The sequence below is a fragment of the Marmota flaviventris genome, chromosome 3, assembly GCF_047511675.1.
Source record: "Marmota flaviventris isolate mMarFla1 chromosome 3, mMarFla1.hap1, whole genome shotgun sequence".
Taxonomy (NCBI): Eukaryota; Metazoa; Chordata; class Mammalia; order Rodentia; family Sciuridae; genus Marmota; species Marmota flaviventris.
Genome location: NC_092500.1, coordinates 176,846,005 through 176,867,211, shown reverse-complemented (window position 1 = coordinate 176,867,211; position 21,207 = coordinate 176,846,005). Strand labels below are relative to the sequence as shown.

At 44.6% G+C, this 21,207-nt stretch overlaps 1 protein-coding gene across 1 annotated transcript in view; it reads right to left on the bottom strand.

The window, feature by feature from the left end:
- Csmd1 (CUB and Sushi multiple domains 1) overlaps positions 1–21,207 on the bottom strand; it is a 1,338,703-nt gene that overhangs the window by 486,138 nt on the left and 831,358 nt on the right. The window contains exon 8 of the mRNA XM_071609340.1: positions 8,812–8,899. Within this exon, the coding sequence (XP_071465441.1) occupies positions 8,812–8,899 (88 nt within the window). The remainder of the gene's footprint in view (positions 1–8,811; positions 8,900–21,207) is intronic.

Below are 21,207 nucleotides of genomic sequence, written 5' to 3'. Positions count from 1 at the left end.
CTAGGAGCACCTTCCCGGCTGGGCAGAGTCTTATTCAACAACAGGCCACGAAAGAAACCTGACTTAGAGCTGCAGAGGTCCACACCACAGGGCGTGGCCCCGAAGTAATGATGTCATCTATTTTGTCCTATCCTTTCACTGGTGAAGGACCAAGAAGCAGAGAACCGGGTTACAGAGGACACTTTTAGGAGCATTAATATTCATTTATGATGAAGATGATACAGTAGGCTAATTAATTCTTCAACCATCTTTTGACAAATTAATGTACTTAAGTATCAATGATCTATTTTCACAGAAAATTATTTAAATGGATACTTTATTATTTTGAAAATAAGTATGTGCTATTACAGATATTGAGAAGACTGTGGAAGACAGAGAGAGAATGTACCCGAGTCCTACCCAGGGGCTCCTTTATTGGAAGAAGCTTTAGCCAGATAAATGCTACCTGAAACATTCACAGTGCTCCTTTTTCAAAGGGACATAAAGGTTTCAAATCGTGCAAACAGGAAAATATTGGCTGTGGTTTGTCTTCACGTCGTTCTTGTGGATACAGCCTGCAGTCTTTGAAAGAGCAGCAATCACTGCCACCCATTTTTCTTAGACTAGCTCAGTTCCTTTGGAGCAGGGAACCTTTAGAACTCTACATGACTGCCTTCAGGTAAGGGCACAGAAATGTGTTGTGTCCTCAATTTTTAATTTCAAATTTCAAAGACACTTTGGAGCAGGTCGGGATCACTGGCGTTGCAGATTCAAGTGCAGGACACAGCAGAGGGCACGTGCACCTTCACCCACCGGTTTTATTTGCAGGGAGCATCTAAAAGAAATGCTTTCTTCTCCATGTTGTTGCTTTTCGCCCTGTGCAGCTGAGTAGCAAGGAAATCGTGGACGGAGCCAAGGATGGCTTGCAGAAACAAAATACAGTTCTTAGACTTTCATTTTCAGAACACTGGGTAGAAAGGAATCAGATATGAGGTATGGAAAACTCTTCCAACATGAAACAAAGCTTAGGTGTTTTTTAAGTTTCTTAAGGCTTCCACCATAGTTCCCAAATTTCATTTAAATGAAACATCAATATGGTCTTTATTCTGAACTTTAAAATCTTCTTTTACTAGAAAATTGATTTTTTAATTGGTAGGAAAGAGCAGGCTGAATAACCCAGTGATATTTTAACAACAGCAGTGAGAGAACCCACATTTCCTTCTCGTTATTAAGATGAGCAATGATGTGCATAACTAATCTTGGCAGCAGCAGGGGCTCAGTGCGGAATACGCTGCATGGATTGAATGAATAGACGCTCTCTTATTGAAATAATCGTATTCCCGAGAATGTACCTGAAAATCAACATTCTGCATATCCAGTCCGCACTTACCGCTGCCTTCCAGAATGTGAATGCAAATGCTTCCTATGAAAAGTAGAAATAAATGACTTAACACATCGTCACTGAATGCTCGCTGTGAGCCAAGCACAGGGCTCGGCATTGGGAATGTGATAGCAAATAAAACCAGGTCCCATTCCTATGGAGAGAGGCGGTAACTAAACCTGCACTGTGCTTATTAAAATAACCTGTAAACGGAGGCATGCACATAAATTTCAGTGGTCAATCCTAGCAAGTAAAAGGAGAGATCAGAGGCAGTGAGGAGGGGGAACAGGAGGTCCATTTTAGGTAGCACATTCAGGAGGTGGCCCTGCATGGGCACCTGAAGGAGGTGGCAGCTGGTACCCACAATCTTGACCCTGAGGCTCAGTGTTGGTAATGCACCCTCAGCATTGTAGAAGGGATGAGGAAAGCAAAACACCACAGAGAAAATCCTGAACTTAAAAAAAAGGAAGAGCTAAGTGGGAGAGCCAGTAAAAAGACCTTGGTGCGTGAAAAATGAAAAATCTGTTCCAACTTTGTAAGTCTAATTGACTTTTCCATTATGATAAGTTTAAAAAATAATAACAAGAATTATAAGAGAAAAATAATACCTACAGGATGGAGATGGCCAGAGGGTTCTGGACAGGTCTCCTTTCTCCTCCCCATCAGCCAAGGACGCACTATCACATGGGTGCCCTCAGACCCCCAGCCACAGAGCCTGCAGTGGCAGGTAAGTGCCTGGGTTTCTGCCATCTCTCTCCCTAAAACTTCACTCAGACTCAGAGGCATCAAGGAAAGCGACCCTCCAGAAAAGGAAGAGCAACTTCCTCCCGGACAACAGCCCATCTGCCAGGCTTTGTGCTTCCTGAGCAGAGGGGCAGGGGCTCTGCTGCCACCCGGGGGCCAGGGTGGAGAAGTGTGGAGCCACGCAGGGACGGCGGGTGAACTGTCAGCCGGCTGGTGAGGAGCTGAGAACCACCCGTGGGAGTGGAAAGAGCGGCCTTGGGTCAGGAGATGTGGTCACTGATTGGACTCTGCTCCTCATGACCCCTGGGGTTTCCTTTATGGACCTCAATTTCTCCTTCTATTCAATGACAGATAATCCCATTTGATGTACTGTAACTTCATAAAGTGATTTACAAAATAAAATTAAAAATAAGTGTTTATTTTTAGGAAGGATGAAAAGGTGCAGGATCAGAAGCGTCTAGCATGCATGTTGATGTCTCTGTATCCAGGATGCAAATTCAATGTTTGTTTTTGAGGTAATAACTGTCACTCTTCCAGCCTCCAGCCCCCCTCTGGGCAGAGGTCATGTTTTCTCTAAACAGTTGTTCATCTGCTCCCTGACCTGTCGTGTTTAACTTAATTGGCTTAACAGAGACCTAATGAGGCCATGGTCCTATATCCCTAGGGACGGGTTTGTTAGCTGGAATTTAACCCAGTTCAATAGAGAACACGTCTACCTTATGCTGGGCAGAGTAATGAGAAATGAAATCAATAAGGCCTGTCCCCTTTCCTTCAGGAGCTCATGATTTAAAGAGCTGAAGGCTGGGGCTATAGCTCAGTGGTAGAGCGCTTGCCTTCCACATGGGAGGCACTGGGTTCTATCGTCAACACCACATAAAAATAAAGAAAGATATCATGTGTCTCTACAACTAAAAAAAAGTTAAAGAGATTATGGAAACATAAATTGGTGTCCTAAACCCAAAGACGCAGGAAGGTTAAAGCCAGAGGGTGGAGCCCCTGGGAATAGCAAGCACCCTGTGGGCAATGTGCGGACAGGACACATCCCCTTCCACAGGAGGGACAGCAGCCCAGCAGGACCACAGGGCTGTGGATCGTACTCATATGAGCTCCTCGTCTCTTTCCACAGCAGACAGCTCTGCTCAGCTCGGCTCCCGGAGGAATCCCCAAGGAGAACAACTGGTGTGGCAGCTGTTGGTGTGGCAGGAAGGAAAATCATCCTTGTGTAGGAAGGTGAGTGCGATGTTGCAATGAGACACTAAAGAGAGCAGCGGCCACACCGCAGGGAGGGTCTGTCACACAGGCACTGGGGCCTGTGCCAGGGAGGGAGGAGCAGACCGGAGGCCCAATTTTCAGAGCATCCAGGGCTCCCTCAATTCAGTTTCAGCACCTGTTAAATGTGATGAAGAGGTTTTTACAGGAGGTATCTTAGGACCAGAAACAGTATATATGAAGAATCTGCAGCACCTGGCAGTGTGCAGCAGGACAACTGTTCTCAGTGGTCAGGGACACGTGCCCCTGTGCTCAGACGCATGGCTGGAATGCTGGGCTCCAGTGTGGCTCTCAGCCATCTCTTCACCTGGTGACTTTGGGGAGTCCACAACCTGCACGCCTCATCCGGTGGTCCAGTATAGTGGGTATGGAAAACTGTAGTCATTAGAATTACCCTTGTTAGAGGTCAGAAAGGTGCACAGGGCTTGAGCCAACAAGATCCAGCTCAAATCTGAGTCTACCAAGATACAGAGTGTGGATGTGTTAACATTTTGCATTTCAAAAGTGATCCATTTATAAAAATCAAGATGATTATATTTGCCTGGACAGAGGGTATCGATGCTCTCTAGCAGAGGGAGTAGATGAACAGCAGTGGCCAGGACCCCTCATGACCTCTCCCACCAGCTCAGCCCTTCCTTCACGTGGTCCATCTGGGTGTTTCCATCCATCTTATTTGAACTCAGCTCTACAGCAAATGCTTTGTCTTTGGGAGAGGGGACTGTCCTCAAGCTGACTTGAGTTCAAATGAGAAAGCTTTGTGTTTTAGGCTTCATTTACTTTAAATAATTTATAGATAATGCTGAGATTAATATTTAGATTGCCTTCGGAAAAAAAGATTTCCATAAACAATATAAATAAAACCAGATGAGGACTATTTACCAACATAATAAAGTGAGCTCTTTCCAAACAAAACATAGAATTCGAGTGCTGACCGCAATCCATCCACTCATCTTGACTGTGGCTGTCCTTAGTTTGAATCATACCTTCCTCATTAGTTCTGATTACAAGAATTTAGAAATTAGAAAGGACAGAATTGCCTTTCATTAAAAACTGTCTCAGAAACACTTCAAGAAGTTCAGAATCCTTCCTCTGTTATGAACATCAACGTCAGCAGTGAACGTGTTACATGCTGGATCTAGTCACATGTCCTTTGCTCTAAGGGCCACGGGGTACCTGTACACACAGCTGTGCTCCCCAGGGTACATGAGGACCACCTGGGTTCTGCTGTCACATGGGAATAGATGGTGGCCCCGGCAGTGCATCAATAGAGGGCCCATGCATCTGATGCCATGATTGTCACACACCTGGCACTGCCAGTAATCAGGTCATTCCATTCCTTTGAAGTTACAATGTAGCAAACATCTGAACATGGATTTTCCTTCATATATTCTGGATTTTTCCTTGTGACTCCAATAACATTCTTTATGCTGGTAAAATCAGCTTGCACCCCAGTACATCTGTTTTCAAGGTGTGTCCCATTGGTCCCTGGAAAGGGGCATGTTTAGAGGCTCTTGGGAGTCAAAATTATAATAATAGTGACATGGTACATGCGCTTTGCTTCCTGTTGCATCTTCACCAAGGGAGCAAAGAAATGGTGGGAAACAAATGGCAACAGCACCACCAAACAGCAGAGATGCACCCAGCAGAGAAGGCCAGGCTCCGTGAGACACAGCTGGGCAGTGGGGAGCTGCTGACTCCAGCTCATCTCAACACAGCACATCTCAACACGCGGCTACACAGCACATCTTTCCCTGAGGAGGTCTGGAGGAAAGACACAGGCCTGGTTGGATGTGTGAACCCGATTCCCTGCCTGTCCTCCCAGTGAGCACCACTTCATCTAAAAGAACTACTGACAAACCATCACTGTTAACATTTGAGGATTTGTCAGACATTTTCCTTAAAAAAAAAGAATGAATGAGTCTTTTACTTCAAAGAAAACAACTGACAAAATTTGTAGCCAATCACAAAATCAAAATCATCTAGTAGAAATTAGAATATTTGAAATCATCTCTGCCACCCTGAGCTTGACAGTTTTTCAATGCCTCAAGATTTTTCTGATGAGATGCTTTGTAATATTAACAAGTACAATTTCAGAATAAAAAAATATTACTAAGAATAATTTGACATTATTTTATAATGTCAAAAATATGAATTCAACAAAAGGCGTAGCAATTTTAAAATTCATTTACCTATTAACATATTCAAATTGCAAAAAGGAAAAACTCAGGCAGTTGCAAGGAGACACCCACAAATTCATGGTCTTAGCAGGAGATTGTGATACGTCTCTGTCTCTGTATGTGTCAGATATAGGTGCCCCCAAGTCCCTGTGTTGGTGCAGTCATGTTCAGAGGTAAAGTGCTTGATCCTGAGAGCTATACCCTAATCACCCAAGTCTGCATGGAGTGGGTGGTAACTAGGCAGGTGGATCAGGGCTTGGTTGGAGGAAATGGGTCACTGGCACTGTAACCTGAAGGGTACATCTTCACTGGGCCCCTTCACTCCTCAGTCCCTCCCCTCCTTCCCTCCCTCCCTCCCTCCCTCTTTTCTTCCCCTTCTCTGTTTTCTGGCTGCCAAGAATGGACCAGTGCTCCTCCTCCCCGCCCATCTGCATGATGTGCTGCCTTATCTTGGCCCAGAGCAATGGACCCAGCTGCCTCTGGACTGAGAGAAACTGTGAGCCTCAGATAAATGTTCCCTTTCCTAAGCTGTTCTTATCAGGTATTTTGGTCACAGTGACACAAAGCTGCCTTACAACAATGCCAACCAGTGTGGATTAAATGCATACTCAACAGCAAGGTATGCATTTTGTTCCATGAATATTCACCAAGACAGAGCATATGCTCAGCCATAAAGCAATTACCAATACATTTAAAGGGACTTCAGATATACAAAGTTTGCTCTTTAACCACAAATTTGCTTGGAAAAATCATCAGACATTTGGAAGCTAAATAGCATGTCTAACCAAAAAGGAAGCATAAAAGAAAACAGACCCTATTTGAACTGCATGAAATGGAAACATAATATCAAAATTGAAGGGGTGCAGCCAAAGCAGTTCTTAAAATAAAATTTATAGCATTAGTGCTACAAAGGTATTTAAACACCCTCATTTAAACAACAACAATAACAACAACAACAACAAAACAGACTTAAATCACTGATCTCAGCCTCACACTTAAGAAACTTGAAAGAATAAAAGTCACAATAATCAGAAAAAGTATTAAAATAAATTTAATAACAAGAAGAAGAAATCAATAAAATTGGAGAAAAATAATAGGGAAAACCAGTGAAACTAAACTTTGTTTTAAGAAGATCAATAGCATTGACATTTTGCTTGCCAGATGGATCGGGCAGAATAAGAAAAACACAAATTATGAACATCAGGAATTTGAGCTGTGGCATCTTTCACAATTTAAAAGGTACAGAAAATACTATGGAAAGCTTTTGGAGTAAATTTAATAACTTAAATGAAATTTTAAAATTCCTTGAAAGATACCAAGTATTGAAGTTCTTTGAAGTAGGAAATAGATAATATAATAGACCTTTAAGTAGAAAATACTTTGAATTTATAATTAGTAAAAAACTAAACTCATAAGAAAGTTCCAATTCCTGATGGCTTCACTTATGAATTCTCCCAACATTTAAGAAAAAAATTACCAAATACACACACATTTTTCTAGAATATCCCAGAGGAAAGAACATTTTCAAATTAATTGTATGAGTTCAGTGTTACTTTGGTGGCAAAACTAGACAAAATAATTACAAGACTCCATATCAATGATAAATGTACATGCAAAGAATCTGAACAAATTTTGGCAAGTGAAATCCAATAGCATTTAAAAAGGATAATTCATCATGACCAAATCAATTCTATTCCAGAAAGCAGGTTGTTTTAATATTGGAACATCCATTTACTTATCATATGAACAAACTAGAGAAACAAAAGACCAGCCAAGTAGATATAGAAAAACCAAAATCTTATCTATTTCTATTTAAAAATACAAACCCCAAACAAATTAAAAGTAGAAGATTATATCCTGGACCTCACAAGGCATCTATGAAGAACCCAGGGCTGATAACATACTTATGATTAAAACCAGAATTTCTCTTGACTAAGCTCAGAAATAAGGTGTAGACATCTCACGATTCCCAGTCAACCTTGGAGTAGGGGTTCTAGGCAGTACATGCAGGCAAGGAAAATAAATAAAAACGCTACGAGCTGTGTGGATGTAGATGTGTGAAGACATAAACCCCATACCAGAGATGATGGAAATAATAGTCTACACCTTTAGCTCATTTAACAGATTTTTGAGTCAGTCTGAAGTGTTAAGTCACTTATCACTATCAAGGAGACACGGGAACAACAGGGAGATGGGGGAAGGACTGAGGTAGTGGCAGGGCGAATCTGCTGTGCACCCAGGCCCACATGTGCACCCCTGGCTTCCCTCTTCCTGGCCAGAGGCAGAACAGCTTCAAAAAAACATCATTTGAGTAAGACCAGTGTCAGGCTGGCCTCCAAGGACCTATGCTGATCAGTGACACTGAAGACACTGCTACCAAGAACTCCACCATCAGGGCCAGCCCCTCGACCTGGGCCTCCAGATCTTAGAACCAAAGTTAACCTTTTCTTTGCTATTTTATAATCCCCCAGTCTATGGCATTGTGCTGTTGGCAACGGAAAGTCCCTGCTGCTTTTAAACACACTGCAGCTACCCAGGTTTCCTGAGCGATGCTCCATTCCCTGTCCAATGGCATCACTGTCCCCTACCCCACCCCTGTGGTCTGCTCATGTCACTAGCCCTGATCCCTTGCCCCATCTCTTTTGTTTCTTCCTCCAAAATGGAGCAATTGTGGGAGCAACAGTTCATTCTTCCTCGTCCCCTTGGCCCTGGATTCTTCAGCTTACTCCAATCACTAACTGGTCCAAAGACCACACAAACCTAAGGCAAACACACACCAGACTCCGCAGGAGTTGGAGGATCACAGTGCCAGCTGCATTCCTCCCGCAGCGACCAGAAAAGGCTCCAGGTCCTCAGAACCCTGGTCAAAGGATTCACCGCATTTTCTGAATCAATCCCACTGACTGCCACTAACACTAATTGCTTTGAAAGTTTATTTAATGGCATAATTACCAGTCTATAGTTTGATTTTTCCTTCTTTTTGAATATCAAAAGCATTAGAATATCAAATGGTAACAGACTAAAAACAAGAAAAATCCCTCTAAAGACAAATCTGATCACATACATTTAAAGAATTGTATTTGTTGGCTCATATCCTGGAAAGTTTCAATTCTAGTGTTTCTGGAAATCTCCACAATATGTTTTAGAGATTTGCAAATAAAGCAGTTGTGTCTGTAAATTAAAAGGACAGAAGAGTTAAACAAAATGACGGGGGTGTGGGTGAGGGGACAGCTTGCTTTCACACAGTGCTTGATCTCCTACCTGAAGTCAGAGCCGGCTCTCCTGCCGTTTTCTGGAATCCCGGGATCTGGACACATGTCGGAGACCAGGGCAACGCCTCCTTGGCTCACTGTAACGGAGAGAAGCCATGTGAGGGTGTGGGGCAGTCACTGGGGAAATACCCAGGGAAGGAATTTAATACGTGATCTAAGAATTAAGTCAGCTTAGCACCATTAAAACAGGACTTGGTTCTCCTTCCTGATAATCGAGACTTCTTTCCAATGAAAGAATGAAGATGTCTTTGATTTTTACTTTCCTCCCCTGGAGAAGCTGAAGCTTAATTAAAAACGCATGTGCTCAGTACAATCACCCTTGTGTCACACTGAGGAGCAAGACAGAAGAGTGACATCAGGGTACAAAGACACCGGAACTCAGGGAGAGCATGGCCTTACTCATCCCCAGGATCATGACACAGAGGGTGACCACACAGAAGGTCTGCGCAAGGCCTCTAAATAAAGCCTCCTAGTGGATCCCAACTTGACCTGACCATGCTGAGGAACTTGGACTCGGGGAGCAATGGCCTCTCTGCACCAGTGTACTGGTTTGTTTCGGAGTCTCTCCAAGTGCGAGCGTGCCCTCTCACTGGCACCTGACTACCTCCGAATAGCTTCTGAAGGACCCTTTGCATGCTGGATTCAGTGGCTGCCACGTCAACACCCATCCTACCCCATGTAGCTTGCCAGTCCAACCAAGGCAATTCCCTCTTTCTGTCCAGAATTTGCCTAACAGAGGGCTTGTGAGCCAATTCAACTGGATGGAATGGGGATGTAGGTCCTTAAGATTGCCTCTGAAAGACATCCGTGGGTGCTGGCCGAGACCCTGTTGACCTCACTGAGCCTGGATTTTGAAACCTGAACTTCAGTGCTGTTGTTGGGAGTCCAAGGATAGAAGCAGCAAGGTGATGAGGTAGCTCGAGAACCCTCTATGTCATCCTCAAGGCTGAGCATCCACCTGTAAGGGACCCACCCCAACTTAACATGCAGCCAATCTCTCAGCGTTTACCTCAGTTTAAACCCTTTTGAGTAGGTGATCCTATTATTTGTAGCCAGAAAGGATGTACAAATTCAAGGAGTTCAACCAACTCCATGTAAGTGTGATAAACCCAGAGAGTTCCCAAAGACCCAACACAACGGGGTTCTTGACCAAGAGAAGATCTTGGAAGCAGAAAGAGAGCACAATGGACCACCAGCTGGGGCTCCCCAATACGACCCTCAGACTTCTCAGCAGAAACTCGGCAGGCTGATGGCAGCGTGATGATATACTTGGATGATGAAAGAAAAGCACGGTTAACCGAGAAGTCCACATCCAGCAGAACTGTCCCTTAAAAGCGATGGTCTATGTGACTATATTATGTTATCTTATAGTTCTTAGATCCTAACATCACTTGCATTCAAAGGTTGTTATTTAAGTTCCACTTAACTCAGCAAAAGTATAGAGGGATGATAAGAGGACACTTTAAGAGAGAAATTCCAGGGTCATTGTAAGGACAGATCATTTGTGCGATATACTTTTCATGTTTTGAAGATCTATAATCTGTCCAATGCGTGAAAAATGTAACTGTGGTGCAGGAGACACTACATCTGGAATAAAAACAGTAGACAAAAGACACCTCCAGTAATTCTTCCCATGACATATCAAGGCACCAGAAATTTGGCTCCTTTCATTCAATACTCTTTTAGTTCAAAAATGTCTTCTAAATGTAATACATTTGCAGATAAATCGTAGTGAGGGAGTTCTTTACCAGCAGGCCTTCCCTGCACGAACGCTGGAGTCCTTCAAGTTGAAACAGAAGGACACAAGACAGTCACTTGAGGCCACAGGCATTGTGGTTTGGTTGTGAGGAGCTCCCCAAAAGCTCATGTGTGAGGCAAGGCAAGATGGCTCAGAGAAGAAATGACCGTCTTATGAGAGCCTTAGCCCAATCAGTGAATCAGTCCCCTGATGGGATTAACTGAGTGGTGGCTGGAGGCAGAAGGGTGTGGCTGGAGGCGGTGGGGATCGGGGTGTGGCTTGGGGTATATATTTGTATCTGATGAGTGGAGTCTCTGCCTCCTGATCATTAGTGAGCTGCTTCCCTCTGCCACACTCTTCCTCTATGATGTTCAGCCTCACCTGGAGCCCCCAGGAATGGAATCTGCTATCTGTGGATTGACAGCCCTGAAACCGTGAGCCCCTAAATAAACTTTCCCTCCTCTACAATTGTTCTGGCTAGTTTTTTTAGTCACAGCAGTGAAATAGCTGACTAAAACAAAATGAAAATATAAATTTCTCCAGTAAAGAAAACACATGGGAAAATGTAAGTCTAAGCATTATACTGATTTTATTTTGTTTACTGTTTAAAAGACAGTGCATAAAATAAGTATAAATCTCTACCAATAGATATGTAACACAGGAAGCCATAATTTCTGACATCAATTGCATGAAGTAGGGGGGAAGAGCCCTGAGGTACAAAGTTTTTGTGTAGCATTAAAGTTAAGTTGGTATTGATTGAAAATGTTCTGATTTTAGGTTGTTGTAGGTAGTTTCCATGGTAACAGCAAAGAAAGTGTCTAAGACATGTGGAAAAGGAGAAGAGGAGGATCACAATGTGTCATCGCACTGCAGCAATGGCCAGGCACAGTGCGCTCGGCCACGGAGGAAAGGGGGGAGCTGGGGACATGCAGCATGCGTGGCGGATGGTGGGGGCCAGGGCCCAGCAGGCTCTCACTCTGTGGACTGCACTCCCCATCACAGACAAGATGTCAGGAAGTGACCGTGCTCACAGGCAGGCTCCTGAAGTTGTCATTAGGGTGGACCACGTCCAGTAGTACTGGTCTCCTAACAGAGGAAGAGGACACTGGGGCATGAACACACAGAGGGAGAGCCCCAGCAGTCAGGAGGGGAGACTCAGGGGAGACTCAGAGGAGACCAGCCCTGCCAGCACGTTAGACTCCGGCCTCCAGCAATGCAAGGGGCAGGTCTGCTGTCCAGCACTCGTGCAGGCTGTGCTGCCACAGTGGCCTCCATAAACAGTACCTTCCCCGACCGACCGAAAGACCACATCCAACTGAACACTGTCCACCAGAGGACACGCGCCGTGGATCCAAGGATGCTCGGAGGGTGAGTGAAAAGGAGTCGGCTTCAAAGACCTGGACGGGAGGACGGAGGCTTTCCGGGGCGTGGGGACGAGGATGGGGAGGTACTGGGTGAAGGGTACAGAGCTTCATGTTGGTGTGAAGAGAGTTTTTGCAGAGAGATGGAGGTGACAGACCCAGAGTGGTGTGATAGATCTAAAGCCACAGGACTGCATGTTTAAAATGGTGACATTTCATGTTCTAGGTCCCTTACCTCCGACTTCCTCCCTCCTTCCACATCCATGTAGTCATAAACACAGACAGAGACAGAGAAAGATATGACGTGGGCATGGACCCACAGGTGTCAATGCAGGTGTAGACACAGACACTGATCAGACACAGACCTATAGACAGAGATACACAAGTGTCCCCTATCTAATACTCTGTTCTTCTCCAACACCAGGTCTTACAGTCTGTCTCACAGGCTACGGGGAAGTTCCCAACTAGTAGGCAACTGTCTACCGCCAACGCTCTAAAATTGATCTCCTCGATACACTTAGATTTAGTAATTTCAAAGCCTAGTCATGGTTTGTTTGTTTTTTTCCCTTCTCTGGCTAAATGATTCCTACCTTCCCTCAAGCAAAGCAGCTGCCTCTGTAGCAAATGGCAGAGTCTCCTCAGGGTGCACGGCCGTTGCTGTTCTGCCAGAAGCAGAGCCCACTAGTGTGGCCATAGTTCTCCATTCTCTGTACTCAAAGTGGCCACGTCACAGCACCAAAGCTATGAAAAGGTCCACTTGTACGTCTCCTTTTCTATCATGTTCACATGAAATAGGAATAAAAAGAGGAAAATTGGAAGTATCCGTCCAAGTTAGCTTAGAACATTCTGGATTTTTAAAAAGAATAATGCCAAAGTCAGAGCGGAGAATGCACCAGAAAGCCTGGAAGGATCGCCGATGGCAGAAGACACCAAAAGAGCCATGAGTGAGTGACTAGTTGTAAAGTACAGTGGTTTTCTGAAGCAGGGGGAGGTGAGTGACAAGGGGACAGAGAAGGCGCAGTGACAGGACAGGCACAAGCAGAAGACGGGTGCCACAGACCCACCACCTATTTCACCCACATCGCCAGCAACTGCTCCTCCGATCGCTGGAGCCTCCCAACCAGTCCTGGAGGTGCACCTGCCACACGCAGGGTCCTCCAGCCCCGGCGGTCCCCAGGGAGGAACCTCCAGCTTAGCCTCAACCACTGTTGAGTTTGTTGACTTTTACCTTTTCAAATTCACAGGACATATGCCATGGATATCCATAAGCACATTAAACTTTAGTCAAAACTTTGGAGTTAAAAAATCTAAACTGAAAATATTCAATAGATGGGTCCTTCATGCACCATTGACTAAGGATAGCACCAGGAGCAAAACGGCAAGGCATGATCAGTTACAAGGTAGAGCCTGTAAACGGTGGGTGAATCTGGCCATGGAAATGTACGTTTCAAAGGAGTCTTCCAAAGCATGTTGATCCACAAGGTCTCAGTGGATATGCAGAAATAGACAGAAATAGACACAGATATGCAGAAACAGACAGGTCTAAGTGGACATGCATATCTCACCAGATGTGCACTTGCTCTTCAAGGAGACATCTTGTGGTTGCCAATCAAAGCCAACCTTTGGATGCATGTGGAACAAGTACACAGGTAGAGTAGGGCCACAGTGGACTAGGGATAGACAGGGAGCATAAGCAGCTCTGTGTGATGAAGACGATGAGACTTGTAGATTAGTGGAGGTAAGGATTACAATGGTGGAATAATTGGAAATAATTACAAATCAGTGCTAAGAAGAATTCTGCTGTTGTCAAAAATTAAACAATATGACATTTTCTAGAACTCCAAGTATCACACATGTTTCACATTTAATGCATACAGTTGCCCTATGAGATATTAGTATCAAGCCCATTCTACAGATAGAAAACAAAACTGAGACCAGACTCATGACCCAGTTGACAGCAAAGTCCAGGTACCTCTCTCCACACTGGTCATAGTCACAGAGAGACAGAGCAGATGTGACTGGCTCTGTGAACCCAGGAGGCCAATGCCTTAGAACAACTTTTACTTTCAATAACCTCCTTTACGAACTTTATTGTTTAATAATAAAAAGATACTGAGGGTCAAAGAGGGAAGTAAACAGATGTCCTCATTTATGTTCTCAAACAAAGACACACGCGGGAAGCCATGTGGATCCACCATGAGGCTTTAGCTCAACCATCTGGTAGCAATTTCCCCTCATTAAAAACCCAGATTCAAAGGCTGTCCACGCAAGGACACCGTCCACCTTGGATAACTGTAGCTACAGAATATGTAGGGTCTGGAGCACTGAGTCTCCCAGGGAGGTGTCATTCTGAGTAAATTCCTGGCTTATTTTTGGGATAAGTGATCTAAATAAGAGCCATTCAGTCATTCAATGCATTTTAGTGTCACGACTCCTGTGATTGGTTATTAAATTTCATTGTTGATCCTTATTTCTTTAGAGCCTACAAATATGTTTTAACTTGGGACAATCTCTAACGTTGTAAACCTTTGGAGAAGAGACCATAATGAAGAAGAGTGCTCCACACACAGAATGCACTCTGGATGAAATGCCTTCGCAGCAAAGGTCCCTCCATCCACGACCTGGAGATAAGCAACTGCGGCTCTGGGGCATGTGCTTGGGGTTACCTTGAATAGAGACTTACCTGTATCACAGTTTGGAATAAATCAACCCTCATATTTTTCCTTGGATATCTAGTTGACTCAGTGTGTTGTCACAGAACGAGGCACTCCTGTGTGATGCAGCTCCCCTTTGTGAGTGGCAGAGGTTTTATCTCATCGAGAGAGAGAGCCTGGTCCATCCCACCCCTCCAGGAGCCATGGCTGGAATCGATGGCCACTTCAGTGACAAAACTGCTAGCCTAGGGATTTCCTCCATGGAGCGACACCAGGACTATGATCACTTAAACTGTTACCAGGGACATTTCGGCATGTATGACAGGACCCACTTTCTGTTTCTGAGGAATATTTATACTCTCTATCAGTGGTTTTAGCCCGAGCAGTGAACATGTCTATGAGCCACGTATGAATAAGTAAAGAAGAGTTCCTGAAATTTGAATGATAAATTTTTATCAATGCACCCTTAGGGATTTTAAGGGATGGTTTATATAGAAATGAGTTCCCAGAAACACCTTGCCTTTCTGAATCTGATTTTGGACCTATGGGATGGCAGTCAGAGTGAGCACTAAGGGCCGGGCTTCCCGGGTACCAGCTCATCACAGGGCCGGGCATTTTCTGGCTTCCCTCTCTTCCCCTGCTATATACCACAGTGCACCTCATGAAACACAGTTAGAGGAATGCCCATTATTCATCCCCTCCCTGGCTGGGCGAGAGGCGCTTAGACACATCCTTGTTTTCCCCATGTTCTCCACTCCTGCTGCCACAGACTTCAATCAAACTCTTGAGTTTACAGTAATTTTTTAAAAATATATTTTAGATTCCAATGAAATCCCCCAAATGCATTATTTAGAATCTAAAAAGAAAGTTAACGATTCTTTATTCTATAGTAAGTAAAGATTATTTGGCTGGCATTCAACGCCTTCACTCTTTTCAACCTAATTGCCGCCCAGACTGTTTTGCTACCAAAGGGAAAAACAAGTAGGTATATTATAAGGACCCCGAATAACTGAAAGATCACTGTGGCGGCAAAAGTTCAAATGAAAAATATTTTCTTTACATATCTTCAAATTAAACCTAATGTTTACTATTTAAATAAAATAAGCATATTCTGATATAAAATCAGTATAAGTGAGCTTTAAAAAAAAATCATTGTACTGTTTTCAAGATTCCTGATCATTGCCCACCACCACCTGCCTGGTCCCTCGCTGTCCCCCAACGTGTGTCCTCCAGTGGAAACCTGCAGCACTGGACTGTGGGAGGCCCTCCCCGCAGGTGACTGGAGTTACCTCCCCGGCTGGGCGGGAGGCGCTTAGACACATCCTGTGTCCAGAGCTTTCCCCACCTTCTCAGGTCCGAGGGCCTGTCCGTGTGGAGGGGTGTCTGTCTACTACCCCTGAAGACCCAATCGTCGCCCCTGACCTTGGGACGCTGCCCCCTTTAATCTTCATTGGATGGGATTTTCCTCCGAATTTTTTGTTCCCCAATAAGAGTCCACTCCCTGGCGTGTTCCCTCTCTCTCTCTCGCTGGCCTCTTCAGTCAACCTCGCTACCCTAATAGGTAGCTGGAGGCTGGAGCTAGGAGAAGCCGTCCTGAGCTGGTTAAAGGTAATTAGGGTCTGTCTCTCTAATGCAAACTCCCTTTTGGATTAGCCACGTAGCCGGACCTTCATTTAGGAAGCCTGTGCTGGCCGTGGGCTAACCTGGACAGCCGTGGCCCAGAGCCCAGGGCTGACTCCCAGGTGCAGGGCCTGCCCCCTGGAGAGAGTGAGGCCCGAGGCCCTACAGCCTGTCCCAGCCTATTTTCGTATATCCCAGGACTCTGGAGATGAGATTCATGAATGACTTTCAGGACTCTCTCAAGAAATCTTACCATATGCCTAATTATTAATGATCTCCAAACAGCATGAATAACATTCAACTAGAATAAATTATACTGCCTTTCATGGAATCTAAGAGGCCCAGGAATAATCTTGAAAGGTAGGAAGAGAGAATGTTGAACTCCATTTATAATATAGTTCATTTCAGGAACACATACACATATGATATTATATGTGAAATATAATATCCATATCTAAATTTCATAAATATTTCACATTAAATACAATGCGATTAAATATTGAAGACTCTTTTTGTCAATTCTTAGATTTTTTAAAATAGAAAATACTCAGATGATTTCTTACTGATAGTACTTGATAAGTGGTTTCAGAAACTTTTATGTAAGTATATTCTAACACAGTTAAAATAAATGATATCAGCATATATAATTTATGGATATATTTTATCACTTTAACTTATGTTTTACTTGTTTTCAAAATAAGATAATTAAAACTATTAAATTTTATACAGATATAAAAATGCAAGTAAGCATTAAAATAATGAAATTTGTATAGATATTTAAATGTATAAATAAATGCATAAATGTATAAATACTATTCTATGTAGGTATTTGTCATATTTTAAAATTATATGGTTTATTAATATTTTTGAGGTGTAAGTATATAAGAATGCTTAGAAATTTTTTTTTGCATTTTAAAAGAGCACAAAATTAAACTTTCTAATTGAGGATTTTTGTGATACAAAGTTTAACATTATAATTAGTATATCAATAAATCAATTGATTTGGACACTCCACAAAGCTCATTGTCTCAGAATTTTTCTATATGCAGTTTTCCTCTGTATATTATTTAGATACTTTGCAAATAATCAAGAAAGAGATCCAAGTTTGAAACTGCTATAGAAACATTTCTTGCAACTGTTGATGGTCATTTTTAAAATACATAGCTGCAAGACCCTTGGGAGAAGTCATAATTGCCATACAAATGATCCAATATGTGCCTAGCATATTACTTTCAAAAATTAGCATGTTACATCTCCTTAAAGAAGTAATGGCATGAGACTTCTAGCTGAGATCACTGAAATTCACTAACAAACTTATGTAGGTTACAATCATATAGCCTCAATTGCTTTTGGTATGCTTCTAATCATGGCAAACTCTGCATCTGCAAATGTGGGAAAAAAAATCAAATATTGAATTCTAACTCTGCCCACAAAATGTGCACAATTTACTTTGTGTAAGGAATTATGAAAACCAAGAATAGAACCTGAGGCTCCACACAGGTGGCGCAGGGTGGCTGGCACAGCTCTGCACACCTTGCACCTCAAGCCCCAGGACCCCCTGAGGAAAGCCTAGCTTCTCCTCAGGAAATGAGAGGCGGGGCAGCCCAGAGGCCGAGGGACTTGTTCCTCCTAGCTGGTGTGCTTACTTGAATGTGTGCATCAGTGTGACCCCAGCCCATTCTCCTCCATTACGCAGCTGTGTTCAGGTGTCACAGTTATTATCTGAAACTTCAGATAGAGGTCAATTTTTAAATCTTTTTTTCCCACAGTACCTTTATTCTACTTATTTATTTATTTTTTTATGGGGTGCTGGGCATTGAACCCAGGGCCTCACATGTGCTAGGCAAGTCCTCCACTACTGAGCCACAGCCACAGCCCTAGATGTCAGTTTGTCACCTTTTTTATGATATTTGCCACAAGAATACACTTGAACAACACTTTTATAGGCTTCCTTACAGAAAGTGGTCGATGGTGGCAATCTCTCTCCTACTGAAATGGCAAATCACATTTCCTACAACATGCAGGGAAGTACTTAGAGATAATTTTTAGGGGAAATAAACTGTAAAAAAAAAAAAAAAAGAAAAAAAGGAGAAGGAGGTCTGTGTCAGAAAAATCAGACAAATTCAATGATAAGTAATACACCCCAAATCGTTTCAGCCAGGAGAAGTGAGGTCCAGAAAGTCTAAGCAGCTTTCAAGACAGGCAGAGGTGGGGTGCACGAATGTGTGCAGTGGGAAAGTTAAAAAACATGGTGAGAGCACATCCCCCACCCGATACAGCTCCTGCAAAAAATGCCACCACAACAGCCGCTCCTCTCCACATCCCCGCCCGCGGACAGCCTGGCGACTGTGGAGCAGGGTCTCTCTCAGCTCCCTGTGGCTCCAGTTTCACTCTATGACTCTTCTCCCTGGGGAATTTAATCCAGGGAGGGGATGACCCGCAAGTTTGTTCTGTAAAAGATGAGGGAGATAGCAATACCATGAGGAGGAAGGAGAACGTGCTGAGACAATATCACACTGAAAGCGACCGGTACGTCTCATTTTTTTTTTTTTTTTAATGAAGTGGTATTTGCATAGTATTAGCAAATACTCAGAGATGGGACTTTGCACTTGTCACTCAGCAGCCAGGGTGGATTGTCTGGTGACTGAGATACGCCTGGTGCTTCGAAGACATGCCCTTCCATCTGGAAGTGAGTGGAGGGGAACTCTCAGCTTTACGGTGCCCTTTCTTCCTACGCTGATCCACATTATCTTTAAACATGGGTACGGGGTGGCATGTTGTTTGAACAGGCCAGGCTTTTTACTATAAGAAACCTAACAATTCAAATGATTATCTTTGTACATTAGAGTAATCCAAATTACCAGGGAAATAACACTTGATAACAGAAATAGCAAGCTGATCGTGGCCAATTTACTTAGTTCTTCAGCCACTACTTGGCTAAAAACTGTTCAGTGCTGGTGTGGAGACTGTGCCAGCACTGGGAGGACTTCTGAGAGCTCAGGGAGAAAACGCTAAGAAACAGCCACAGTGGCCCACCAGGTGGTGCTCTGAAGGAAGGAAAGACTGTTGGAGAGCTACGGGGGTGGAAGGCATCCAGTTTTGGACAGGGTCAGAGCTGGCTTCTGAAAGGCAGTGGTATTTATGCCGCGGCTGTAAGGTGAGAGCAGATTCCACAAGGCTCCCCAAGTGGGCAGCAGGAACAGTCTAGAGCATCAGAGCACTCCAGACGGCCAAAGCACGCACCCACTGAGGCTGGAGAGGAGCTGGGGGCCAGAGGGAACCAGCCAGGACACACACGAGAAGGTCCTGTCTCCCTGTGATTGTTCCCCTCTGGCTCCTCCTACAGGACAGTGTTGGAAGGAGCCAGGGGCAGGCACAGAGGCCACTGCGGACGTGGCCAGGAGGAAAGGTGGCTCACTCAGAGGGCAAAGGAGCTGCCAGGGGCTCACCGCGTGGAGATCAAGTGTAAAATGTAGGGATTGGCTTGGTCACTAGGACTGGGGAGAGGGGTGGGGTCCCTCTCAAATGACTGATAAAGGAAGTGCCAGCCACAGAGTAAGGATGTGGGAGAGACAAAGACCAGAAGGTGAGGTGCTCCAGGTTTGATCTCTGAGTGTCAGATGAGCCATCACCACGGGGACCCATCAGCTACTCTGCTGGGTGCATGTGCCTGGGTGGGAGAAAGGCTTGCTGCACAAACGTGGGACTTTCTCTTGCACAGATGAGACCCGACTGGAGTCAGGGTGGCCCAGCTGGGACCACACAGCTTTCCTCCGTGGGTGAGTCCAGCACACCTCCGCCCACATGCAGTTCCCTCCAGCTGCATGTGCCTGCTTCTCCCAGCCCTGTAGTCTCAGCCAAGACGTGGCCTCCAGTGCTGCGGTGCAGAGCATCTGCCCCTCAGTCAGCAGCCTTCCCTGGGCTCCTCAACCTGCTGCATCCAATGCTCTCAGATAGCACTGAACACTCTCAGAAGTCTTACCCTTTCTTCATTCGGGACTCTTCCCACAACAGAAGACAGGGGCAGCGGGGACTTCTCTCTGGTTTCTCTGTCATTGGCACCTTGTGCTGTGGGTGGGCAACTTCCTATGTCAGTTCTCAGTGAGAAAACTAACATCTGAGCTGATGACTGACAGGTAAGGAAAGAAGCCAGCCCACAGCTGATCCTGAGCCGCGTGCACCTTCCGAGGCTGGGGATAAACGTCAAAAAGGCTGAGGGGAAGCAGGCAGATGGGTGTGCAAGTAAGAGAACTTTCCAAGACAGGAAGGGTTGTGAGCAGTTTGAAATGATACCAAGATGCCACATGAAGGGAGAACCAGAGAAGGCACTGGCTTGGCCACACTGGGACTGGCTGGAGCTGTGAGCAGCCCAGTTCTGGTGGAATAACGAGAGACTGCAGTCTGTATGTGGAGGGAGGGGACGGCTGCTCGGGAACACTGTGGGTAGCACTTGGTCAAATCAGTGCTCAGGAACTGTCTTGCAGTGAATTGGGATTTTCCTACCAAGGGTGCTAACAGGCTAACTGGTGAACTGGAATGCTCCTCAGTCCAGAGATACTCCCAGTGTGTGTATGAAAGCCCAACCAAGGACACTGGCCTGGAGCAATCTCTTCCTGCTCCAAACTGCAGCTCAGGACCCCTGAGTGAGAAACCGTGCACTTGAGAGAGGAGAAGGATTCCATAACCATGAATGGATTCACCATCCAATCCCCATAATTTACATAAGAAAGTATCTGTTTTTGCATTCAGACTTTGCTTTTGCTGGTTTTATTATTACCAGGAGAAAATGGAGCAGGCATGTTGCTTAAAGTTCTCAGTGGAGAAAAATAACCTGATTTCAAAAATTAAAAAGGACATTGCAAAAACCAAGCTCTTAGGCAATGCATTTTTTAAAGCTACACTATTTAGTGCCAGTCTCTTCCTGCATGGGCTGTGGGTGGGCGACTTCCTATGTCAGTAGTGCTGGTGGGGGGCATTCCTCCTAGCCGTCACTCAGGACCCTGTTCTCTTCT